Source organism: Equus asinus, chromosome 18 (genome assembly GCF_041296235.1).
Source record: "Equus asinus isolate D_3611 breed Donkey chromosome 18, EquAss-T2T_v2, whole genome shotgun sequence".
Taxonomy (NCBI): Eukaryota; Metazoa; Chordata; class Mammalia; order Perissodactyla; family Equidae; genus Equus; species Equus asinus.
The window spans coordinates 35631657-35644307 of record NC_091807.1 but is presented as its reverse complement, the minus strand read 5'-3'; the positions used below and the strand labels follow the sequence as shown (position 1 = coordinate 35644307).

The 12651-nt window shown below is 35.0% G+C and overlaps 1 protein-coding gene across 1 annotated transcript in view; it reads left to right on the top strand.

The window, feature by feature from the left end:
- Window positions 1–12626, top strand: part of BRWD1 (bromodomain and WD repeat domain containing 1) — a 129143-nt gene extending 116517 nt beyond the window's left edge. The window contains exon 42 of the mRNA XM_044751005.2: window positions 9301–12626. Within this exon, the coding sequence (XP_044606940.2) occupies window positions 9301–9692 (392 nt within the window). The 3' untranslated portion in view covers window positions 9693–12626. The remainder of the gene's footprint in view (window positions 1–9300) is intronic.
- Window positions 12627–12651: the final 25 nt, after the last annotated feature.

The following is a 12651-nucleotide window of genomic DNA, read 5'->3' as shown; positions in this document are numbered from 1 at the left end:
TATCAAAACCAATGAGCATTACTTTCTTGGTAGCAAGTGTCACACAGTTATTTTCTGAATTCATCAAGAGGTGGTAGTTTCTAACCCCAGCTCTATTGTAGTGTAACAATTTTATGTGACCTATGTTTACAGATTCTCCATAAATATTATGTGCATAATTACAATCATGGGAGGTGTAACCATGATTAGTAGGCAAGGTACCTACCACTTTTTTTTTTTTTCTTTCCCTGGCTACTTGAGTAGAATGCATTATACCAGATTTAGTAATCTTCATTGAAATGGTTTCCAGTTTTCTTTCCAAATGCTGTTGAGTCTTTCTCTCTCTTTATTTTTAAGGAAAATATCACTTTTATTTTATAAACTTGAATTTATAAAGTGCTGGTAAATTATTTTTTTTTAATATTTTTGATTGTATATTTTAAACCGCTAAGGCCAGACCATAGTCCTAGCATTTTCTTTTTAAATTGTGCACTAACAAAATGCTATATAATTTGTCTTTCCAAGATCTCCTGGTTTCCATATAAGGGATTTAACCAAAATCTTGGTCTTCCATAGTCTTACTCTGTGAAATAGAGGAGTTTGTGTGCCTTAGATTTAGGAAAAGTGTGTTCTTTAATAGAGTGTACGGGGCTAAAAGAGTATTTAAATTATATGTAGTTTTCCCCAATTTCTATTGAAATTGTAGAGTTGAGTTTTGTTAAAAGTGCAATCACAAATCTCATCTATATAGGAAAATAGTTCAATGTCATTCTTCATCTCTTCGTTTTAGTTTACTGCTGCCATGTGCAATCCCAAGCATTCTTTGCTGGGGCAACTAAGTGTATCTTTCTTAGTGACCTCTAGTTTAAATCTAAGAAACTGTCAAGTGTTGTGGGAAAATAATTTTGGAATCCCTTTAAAGTGAAACTTGTGTCACATCATCAAATACCATAGTACACTTATTTTTGAGCCAAATATTTTTACTTGATAGGTTGTGCTACTCCAAACAGTATAGGTGCCCGTTTCTAGCTTGATTGTGCCTGAAGATGGACTTGATTCAAATGGTTTACATATTTTGTAGCTAAGGAGTATGTTACAGTACTCCCACCTTGTTATTTATTGGCCCTAACTGTTTGGTTTCAGACAAAATTAACCCTTTTCTCCTCTGTATCCTTCAGGTGGCAGATAAGGAAAAGCATCAGATTCTGATATCAGTGTTAGAGAATGTTCCTAAGCGTTGTTACTTTTTAGTTATCTGTTCCACTTGACATGGTAGAAGGTACTTTCTCTTTCTATTCTGATGTAAGAGAAAGGATGTTTTTGGACATTACCAACTTAGATAAGCAGGATACCTACCTCTCCTTTGGTTGTTTAGAGAGCTATCACCACTTCAAAGCTATGATGCTCTTCTTCTCAAAGCTCACGTTAAGTGTATAGTAGACAGATTGATTTAGGATAATTGTCCTTAACTATTGACCTGAAAAAATTAATGGCATACTCTTTACTTCCCTAATTTTAAGAAATGGTAATAGATGTCTTGTCCATTAATTTATTTAAATGCTTCTTAAGCTTCTCTGTTTTATATCTATTCTCAGGGTTATAACTCCGTGTTTACCATCATCTGCAAAAAGGTACCAAAAAAATCCATAAATAAATATGGAATACATTCATAAATACCTAAATTCTTTTGGTAAAATGATATTTTGACCGTTTAGGCTTCGTCAATAGAACTATTCTTATCTTTTGGACTGAATTAACTGGTCGTTGATTGGCTGGTCAACCAATTACTGTTTTCATTTTGTACAAAATGGTTAGACCCTGGTGTATAGAAGCAGTATTTTGGTTTCATCTGAAAAAAACAAGAATTGACCTGGTGACTTTGAAAGCATGGTTGACAGTGGTAGCTTCTCAAGTTCTGAAGTAAAACTAAGGAATTAGAGACTCATTTTTATGGGTTTTTTTGGTCATGGTGCTATTCCTAAGGTTAATTTTGAATATGTGACACACACTCCTAAGTACCTTTAAGGAAAATTAATAAATAATTAATAGTTCAAAATGTTTACATTGAGCACTAGAACATGTTTGACTTCTTTTCTACTTTATGCGAAACGTGCAGGGATTTAATGCACAGGTGTACTTTAGTATGTTTGGGATCGGTGTGTATCTTGTGAAAAAAGACAAAAGATTACACATTGAATGTGAACTGATCCACAAGTAAGTGCTACAGCTTTCCATTGCACTTGAAGTAACTTAATGGTGTATGTGAAAAAAAGACTACTGTGGTTATGTATGTCCAAAGTCCTATGATTTTATTCATTTATGGTTAAAAAAGGTTTGAGGTGTTTAGATTTGAGTTTTGATTCCTTTGAAAGAATAATTTTATCAAGCATATTAGAAAAAAACGATTTCAAACATTTAAAAAGGTGAAGTTTAAAAAGCATATTTTTCATAACCTACTTATTATAAAAGGGTATACTGACAATGTGTAGTAACTTCTGAATAAAAGGAAAAGTTTATCCCATTTTCAGATGATTCCTAGGTTGATCATTCTCCCTCTTTTGCTTTAGGGGAAACTCTCTGATTAAATCCTCTCTCAATTTAGTAATCCTTGGAAAGAGTGATAAAGCACTTACAGCTCTTAAGTTACAACACAAAAGCTTTTTTCTGAATAGTGGAGAGTTGCACCTAAAAAGGAAATTACTTTTATAATAAGAAAATAGGGAGAAAGAACTTAGTTTTAGGAAAAGGCACTTCAAAACCCAGAAGTGCACATGGAAAAAGGAGACATAAAACAAACCAATAAAAAGATTGTTTGAAGGTACTACTATCCAAAAGTAAAAATAAGACACGTCACTAAATCCTTCGCATTCCACTGGTTAATTACTCTTAAGTAAAAATTATTATTTAGAATAACACTGGGTCCATACTACATTCCCTGTCCCTCTTCTGTCCTTTAATAATCAGAACAAAGAATTTATTAACTTCACTGTATGGTATTAAAAACTAAATTGAAAGGATTTTAACCTCTTCTGTTAGTACAAATTGAATTTGATTGTGCCACCTGAAAAAAAGAGAGGTTTATGTATCAGAATGCAAGAACATTGTTAAAGGTGTGTGCAGTAATGTTGGTTTTCCTTTTTACTCAGTTGTGTTGATTCTTTTGAGTAACTTCTACAAGGCTAGAAAAGGTCTTTTTGCCTTGCACTTTTATAGCTGAAATACCAGTGCCGTTCTTTTCGTTGATATTAAGTCAGTATATTTTCTTTATCAGGTATCTTGTAGTGGTCCCTAAATAGTTTTCTTATATTGTATGGAAATTATATTCAGTTATTCTAGTATGATGGAGTGCAACAGAGCACCTTCATTGTAGAACTTTCTGTTGATTATTATTTAAGTTATACCTCTCAACTTCTGCTGTGGATATCAGGGAATAATAAAGCAGAAACCCTAAGAATTTTCAACTGAACAGTTTAAAGACTGTCTCCTATTCTAGTATTTGGGAACATACAGACCAAACCAAATAAATTGGTCAAAGCTAAGGAGAAGATGGAGCATTGTGGAAAAATCTAGTACAACTAGATTAGTAAGTGCTAATCCTTTTAGCTCAAAATGGAATTAATGGAAAGGATTGAAGTGTAAAGAGTATAATGGTGAGGGCTGTGTTGTCTTTTCTCACATTTTAAAGAAAGTTTTTATAGCTGTCTTCTTAAATTATAGATGTTGCATAAGGATACATGGGAATTCTCAAAGTTAAGAGATTTTTACCAGCCCCTCATAATCTGCCAAGCTTGTTCTGAATATATTGTTAATTTGGTAGGAAAATATCAAGACTCTTACTTGGCATCTCCTCAAGGATTGCTTTTATGGATTTGATGGAAGGGGGGAGATATGGGTAGGGGGACCAGTCACAACATTTGGGTCCTACAAATCTCCAGGCTCTATCTTTGGCAGCACGTAAGTTAACTATAGACTCTGTATTTATTTGTCAAGACTGATAGTTTCATTGAATTTAATTACCAGTGCTACAGCATATTTTCTGGTCATACTTTAGTTTTAAAGTTAACCTTAAGGTAAGTTTTATCATTTATTAAAACCTGTAATGGCATTTGGACTGTGAAAGAGAAAGAGGCATTCTGACTGACCTAACTGAAATGAGAGGCCCAATTACAGACTGTTCCGATTGCCGTAGCCAGCCCTGCCCACCGTGCTTCCACGGGGAAAGGATCCACCCATGATGAGTTTGTACAGTATCGAATGCTAAGGGAATCTTTAATTTTTAATATAGCGAAGGTAATTTTTTGTATTGCTCTATACTTAGTCCTTGCACTGTATGTACACATTGAGTTCACCTGTAAAAGTCTAACTGGAGCCTGTCAAAAGGAAGTTTTCCACTCCCACATAAGATCTCTACTTTAATTTTCTAAATTAACTCATTACCACATCTGAGTCTTAGGAGCCCGTTTTTTAGTCCATTACTACCTAAAGTAGTAATAATTTATTACTACATAATATATAGTAATAATTTATTACTGCTTTATTATAAATTTAATATAGTCATTCTAATGACAAAAGGCTTTTTTTAAAACTACTTAAGCCCAAGTAAAAAGCTAAAGCTGGTTAATTCTGTAAGGTCTGCAGTATGCAATCAATTTCTCATGCAACTCATCTTTACCTCTTGTCTTAAGCTGCCCCCTAACCTTTATCTATTTGTGATTTCTTCTCATGCAGGCAGAGTGCAGGGCCACACATTGTTGTATGAATTGGGAAACTGAAGGGAGTCATGAGGTGTGCATGAAAAGGGGTGTCACTGGATTGTCTGTGATCGTGCTGCTTTTCATTAGTAAAGTAATAAAGTAGATTGAAAACCTGTTATTTACTTCTTGTACCTTATCCTGCCTAGGTTAGTTTGAGATGCTTTGAAATATCTCTTAAAAAGTTCATTAAGTAGGGGCTGGCCCCGTGGCCGAGTGGTTAAGTTCGCGCGCTCCGCTGCAGGCGGCCCAGTGTTTCGTTGGTTCGAATCCTGGGCGCGGACATGGCACTGCTCATCAGACCACGCTGAGGCAGCGTCCCACATGCCACAACTAGAAGGACCCACAACGAAATATACAACTATGTACTGGGGGGCTTTGGGGAGAAAAAGGAGAAAAATAAAATCTTTAAAAAAATAAAAGTTCATTAAGTAGATAAGTATGAGATCCCTGAATTCATACTTCATAGAGCTTTTATCAGATTTTTAGAAGAAAATTGCAAGAGCCATCACAAATCTTGTGAGAATCCTAAGAATGACTGTAACAGATTAACTGTCTCCTAGAGATGAGAGAAAACTGTGTAGTGATGAGCTAGATTAGCTGCAGCTGCAAAACAAAGCGGTCGAAGGCTCTGGGGCCCACCACTGAGTGTGCTGGAGACTTAATAGATGGACTGAACTCATCGACTGAACCAGAGCGGTGAGGAAACGGGCAAAGAACAGCTCTGGAGTATGCAGTTATTTCTGACAGTCTCTTGAGCTGACAGTGCCATACTGTAGAAGTTGACTTGTTAGTGTAACTAACTCCCCCTAGAAAAGAATAGAAAAATGTTAAACCCAGCAAGTTACAGAAAACACCTTATCCTACCACAGTCATTCTCTAAAGAGACTTCAGTTGATGGGATCCTTTTGGAAACGTAGGCTTTAGGAAGGATCAGTATCAGTGATAAATGCTGTTTGCTGCCTGAGTTTTGGTCTTTTCATTGCTCATCAGTGAAGGGCAGACAATGAAGAAAGACATCTCAGACTAGCTCTGAAAAAGGCTTTTTTGAGAGAGGTTATGATTTGCAACTAAAAGGTTTTCCCTCTGTGTGGATTTGATTTCTCCACCGACCACGGCAAGCAATAATGCCAGTACTTAAAAAGTATACGAAATAGGCTAGCATATTGTTTTCATTTCGGTTGACATTCTTTCATCTCATTTTCCATTCTCAAATTTGTTTTTAATACTCCAGTTAAAATGCTGATGAGATTAAAATTTTTTATGCCTCTTCTAGCATTGATGTGAAGTTTACTTTGGATTTTGGAAAACAGTTTTGTATAATGAAGTATCATAATTGGAATATGAATAATCCCTAAAATATAGAAGCTAGAGATTACTGCTTTGAATCAAAACTGCAATGTCTATATCCAAGTTTCTATTCACCACAGACCATCTTAGAATACAGTGATTTGTGAGTTAAAGTGGTCATCTAGGTAAACTATGATGGAGTACTATTAAAGATAGAGGTTTTCACTCTACTAATGAGGTCTTCCGCCATACCCAGATAGGGAATCATTTACAGGAAAGCAACAATGCCTCAAGCACTCAGTGACGGTTGTAACACACGACTGACCCAAGACCATCTGGGACGGTAGGACTTGTGGAATTGTACTGACTTGTTAGTATTACGTGACACTGTTCACAAATGTATTGTTAGACCAGTATCCTCCAAGATTTTTAACCTTGTACCCTAACACATAAATTGGACTTCTAACTCTGAATTATCCTGTATATATTTCTAAAAACTGTTTGTAGTTTTCTCAAGGAGAATAAAGCACTTTATAATTTACCAAGTTCTCAGTAATAAAATTAACACTGACTTACATGTATGTATTTTTTTTTAAATTCCCTACATTATCACTTGTCTATCTGCCTCAGATTCTGTTTTTATCTTTATTCTATGAAATTCCCATTTTATGGTCTAAGACTTTACAGATACAACTTTATCAAATTGGAGTTGATACACACAATATAATCTATTCCCATTTCTCCTCCCTCTGGACGTAGTTATTTCTTTGAAGTTCAAATTTCCTTAAAGCATTTTTAAAAGCCTAATTATAGTTTCTTCTGTAGAACCTTAACTATTTTCCCTTATTTTGGATTACAAATAAGCATTTATTAAAATGTCTTAGAGTTAGTACTTACTAGGTTCCTAAATGGTCAGTATAGGTACTTCCATCGCTACATCAAAAAGGACTTAATTGCTGCAACTTAAATCATTTTGCTCAACAAATATTTAGTTGTAATAGGACTTTATCTATACTAACTGGCTGTGTTGTTGGGAATGAACCAGTTGTTTAATGTTTTTCAGCATGCAAATGGATGGTTAGTTGAGTGTGATACTAGTGTATCTTCATCCTACCATAAAGTACAAATGTAATGTACTAAAAAAGTTTATATTTTTAAAAACTATTTTCATTTATCTGTTGTAGCATATTAAATCATATTCTAGCATTCGCCTAACATTGATTTAATGTGCTAAAGATTCACTTTGGATCTACGGGTGGTTTGCAGAGCCATTAGTTCATAATTTAAAAATTCCTAAGAAAACTTTCTATGACGTGGTAAAAACCCTGCACTTTACATCACTCCCCCAACTTCGTGTGCATGTGACTCCACAGAGCCCAAGTAGGAGGGGGGAAGGCTCTGCTGCATGGGGCGCAGCCATGCTGATCAGCTCAGCCTGCTAAGATGCCATTTTTGCAATGCCTGGTGACTTAGATTGAACAAAACATATCTTTAGAAACAATTTCACTGGAAAAGCATGTGAATCACATAATTGGCAAAAGGGACTGATGTATTTTGGAGGGGTTGCTTCTAGTACACTAGTTCTTGACATATTTTGATAGAACTCTTATAGTCTTAGCGAAAGCACAAGCACACCTTTGAAGTGAGTTTCATAGACTAAAATCTCAAGGGCTTTCCTTTGAGGGTGGAAGGCTTTCCTCATAATTCTTGCTATGTTGTTAACAAACATGTTAATCCACAGAAGCCATTTTCATGTACTCATTTGCCCTTGGTGACAGAAGGGCAAACATCTCCATTCACGAAAGGAAAAGCTACTAAGATTGGTGGTTGGTAGTTTCACTGCCACAGAATTAGAGCATTACTTGACAGCCGACAAAACCCCTTATTTTCTAATCCGTAGTGAAAAGGATATCATGGGAGTGAGTGTTCAGATGTCAGGTGTGGTTATTTCAGTGATCTACAGACTGTCCTTACATCTGCTACATGTTTGGAAACTTGAGGCAGGGTCCTAAAAATTCACCCCCAAGCAAGATGTGTGTACCGTTAAGACAGTTTTAGATTGACTCTTAATGACTGTAAGACTAGATTGCCAACAGATCAGGCCTGCCTAACATTCAGTGGCTGATAGACTTCAGGTGCATTTTTATCGAGAAGTACTTATGTCCTAGAAGAGTACTAATTATTCTTGTATTTGAAATTTGAAAATCTGGCTTTGAGACGTAAAAATGATTTGAGTCCACTTAAGCTGGTAAAAGTGGGGTTGTAGGCCCAGCATCACACAGCTCTTCAGCACAACTCCAGTGTGATCCATGGCAAGCCACGGTGGAAAATTGCCTGAGTCTTCGTGAAGGACTTGCCTCTCCAGGTGCTTTCTGTCCTATGGTGGATCCCTTCAGTTTCCAGCTCTCTGCTACCATAGCACTTCCTCAAAGGAAGCCTTCCTTGCCCTTAGGCTAGGTTCAGTTCCTAGAATCTGTTCTCATGGCACCTGAACCTTACAGCAACTATGCTTACACGTGCAGAATTAGTTTTTGTGTGCTCTGCACATACTTGGCTCAAAAAATACCTGAAAAATAATGAAACTAGGATTTAGTAATTCCAGTTATATAAAATGCTCAAATATTTGAAAAAAAGGAATATAGGCTTAAAACCACATTTTAGTTATATAAAACTAATATACAATTCCATTTTATCTATTAGCAATTTAATGGGTTTGTTTTTGACTAAAGGAAATACTGGTGTTGGAATTAAAATCTTAAGGATCTTGAAGCAGAGCTGATGCTGTGTCGTCATAGTCATGGTGGCATTTCCTTGTTCAGGTTCTAGGAAAACTTTCAGAACTCCTATTGAATATTCTAAAGTAGTTCAACATAGAGTATTAGAAATGATAGCAAAAATTTAAAATTTATGGTTCTGTTTTTAAAACTCAGATTTTTAAAAGTGCTTTTAGAGTAGTGGCTTTATGATACTTAAGGTACTTAAGCCCATTCTTACAAGTCTGCTACTATTTTTAAGTGATTTATCCCTACAGATTATAAAATATGCCAGGTGGGAGGGGCCTTAGCTTCTACCTAAGACTTCCTTTTGTAGATAAAGGAAATGGAAGGTTATATCAATGTCAAAAACGTGTAGTATCATTGATGATGATCACTTAATGTTCTTTAGCAATGTAAGTAGTTTTAAAATTTACTGTTTAGGAATGTACTGCTGAGGAATGTTAGTAGTAAAATCTTGTGTTACAAGATTTTTGCATTTACATGAACTTTCACTCATTTTTCAGAATCTGTTCCTAGAGACAGAGAACCCAATACAAATATGAGAACATGTATGCATAATCAGAAGGATGCAGTGCAAATGCCTAGTGACACTCTGAAAGCAAAAATGGTACCTGAGAAAGTTCCCCGCAGATGTGCTACTGTTGCTGCAAATAAAATAAAGATAATGAGTAATCTAAAGGAAACGATTTCAGGACCAGAAAATGTCTGGATTAGGAAGAGTAGCAGAAAACTGCCCCATCGAAATGCTTCTGCTGCGGCTAAGAAAAAATTACTGAATGTTTATAAAGAGGATGATACAACCATAAATTCTGAAAGTGAAAAAGAGCTAGAAGATATTCATAGCAAGATGTTTTTTTTTAGGCGGTTCAGATCCTGGAAAGAAAAAGCACAGTAGTGACTATGAAAATGTAGAAGTGGAACTGAAAACAGTCAGGGGCCACAAGTCAACTGGCAGTTGCATTCTGCTCCTAGCTGTAAAGTTAATCCCTTGTTGGCACCTTTTGAGGAATTTTCTAAAAGCCATAATCCAGTGGGTCAAAGTGGGAGGATGGCTTCCTCCCAGTCAGCTGTGGTACAGACACACACCACAGAGAATTCTGAGGAGGAAATAGATCATGAAGCCTGTAGGTGGAGAGGCGGGAAGAAAAGACAAATGGCCTGTCCTAAGATTATTCCTTTTCAGAAAGGAAGGGCCTTGAAGAAATCTCTTGGTTCCATAGAGGAAGAAAATACTGAGAAGTGCACAGGGTCTGTAGCAAAAACTTCAAGGACTGAAAAAATTTCAAAATCTCAAACTATTGTTAATTTTAAGGGTTCTGCATTAGAGTATAAAAATTTGGACCACCATGACTATGGTATCATTACTGAAATGAGAAAAAGACATTAGGTACATTGTAAGAGTAAGTGCCACTGAGCTTATCTCACTTTCGACTGAAGCAGATATTTTTAACAAGATCCAGTCCCTATAACAGGTCAAAAACAACTAGAAGGACCCAGGGATTCAGTGATGGGGATGTTGATAATCGATTTGTGAGGCAGAATGTTGGAATGAGCAATATAGAGAAAACCTATCAACGTCTTATTTTGTTTTAATATTGGAATTCATACTGAATGATGACCACTTGATATGACTTATTCAGGGAATATATATTTTTCTATGAAAGCTATGAATGTGACTATCACAACTTCTTTTCCTCATTTTTACTTTCATGTAGCAGCATTTACAGAGATGCCAAAATGTGCCTCATTATGAGGCAGGTCTTAGTTTTAATCATTTAGGATAAAAGTATAAATTAAGATCAAAACAATCATATTTTTAGATGATACAGTGACATCCTCTTATGTTTCTCTACAGCACCTTAAAAGTTAGAACTTTATGAACACTTTGAGCAAATTTATTACAATCTCATCACAACAAACTTGAATGGCAGCATGTCTGGGCTGTTTCATTGTGGCCTTCACTAGGCTTAGAAAATCTGGTCTTGATACTATTAAAGAATTTCTTTGCAATGAAGTTTAATTCGTTGTTAATAGGTATTTGTTGAAATTAAAACCACCAGATTAAATGAACGCACTGTCAAACCTTTTTAATATAGTAACATGCTATTGGAAAAATGAATTGTTAGAACAAGTTGCTTTCCCATTTAAAAATATCTGTGAATATTAATATATGATTTGCATGTGTAAATCTGAAAAAGTAAAATAGAGAAACCTGAGGGTTTCTATTTTTCATTAAAAGATTAATGTAATGCATATTTTTTGGTTATACAGATTGACCGAGTGTCTAGATTACTTAAGAAATTTGTGGTTGCATGTCTGCTTAAAAAAAGGCTTTTTGTTGTCTTTTTCTTTTTCTTAGTATAAGCCAGAATATTTCTAACCTACAGAGGCTGTGTCCTTTGCTCTGTGTATAGCATACTCCATTTGAAACACTGATACCAGTATCCTGTTACTAGTATAGATGAGAAAGGGAAGAATTCCTAATAAACGGCTAGTATTTTTAGGTGCACGGGGTTTGATTTTTGATCTCTACTGAAATGTGTAAACTTATTTCCAGTCCCCATATTTACACTTAATTTCATAGAAATTTCTTACTGGGTATATTATATCCTCAACAAATACCATAAAATGAAAATATTTGTCTCAAGACTACTGTATGCAAAATTTGACTATTTCAGTTTAATGAGAGGATTTCAATTCTGAATTTAAAATTTACTGTGGTGGGGTTAATTTCTGTCAGCACTTGAGATTGTAGCATCAACCTTTTATAATGGAATCCCTTTTCCGGTTTAGTATTTAATTTGAATATTTATGCCTTTTTTTAAGTGCTCGGCCTAAATTTGTTGTAACCGCATGAAATTACCATTTGTTTAAAACTTAACATTCTTGTAAAACTCTCGCTCTGAAATGTATGCAGAATTTAAACCACAGCCAAATGTATTATCATTACCCTATTTATAATTTTAATCAGCTTTCCAGAAATGATTTATTCATAATGTACTTGTGAAACGGAGGATCTTGATAAAAATTACATTTTATTCAACAAAAGGACTAAGACAAAGTGATACCCAAACAACCTTTTTATTCTGCAATTCAGTCATTCTATAAAACCAATTAACGCAGGAGTCTTACGCAGTTTTAAAATATCACATTGGTAATCTTGTATATTCTAGCTCACAAACCCTACCCAAAGTTTCCTAAGCTCTTACTCGATGGCAATTTGCTATTATTGTTTGTATGTAAATGTTCACATTTTGCTTCAAAACCCAATCTTTTATTTTGCAGTAGTGTGTAAAATTGCTAAATACTAATTTTATGTAAATGATTTTGATCGTTTCTCCACATCTTAAAACAAGATGTTTCTACCAATTTTGAGATTTTTTTAGATTATCTCAAGAGGCTCTTCCTGACCCGAAATTAGTCCTTAACTTTGTGACTATTTATTGAAAGGGTTCCAGAATGTAAGCCATGCCATCTCTTTTCAGCTCAACTAAATCTAGGTAAATGGATTTTTATTTTTCATTGCAATACTGGATGTTTTCATTTTCATTTAAACTGTCGTATAATTTTTCCTTTTTTCTCCTGCTTAGAACAGTGCTCTGTGAACTTTGTCTTCCAGCACATTTTAAAGAGAACCAATTCAAAAACAATTATATACTTTGCTTACTAATGAAAGGCTATTTAAAGCGAAAGCGAATTTTGTATTTAAATTGCCAAGTTTTAAAAAACAACTATTTTTGCATTCTCATAAAGTCTTTTAGATCAGCTTGACAATCATCAGCTTTTGAAATGTGAATTCCTATTGCCAGAGTAAAGGTCTCACTTTTATAACACCACGAAGCACTGTATTTCTT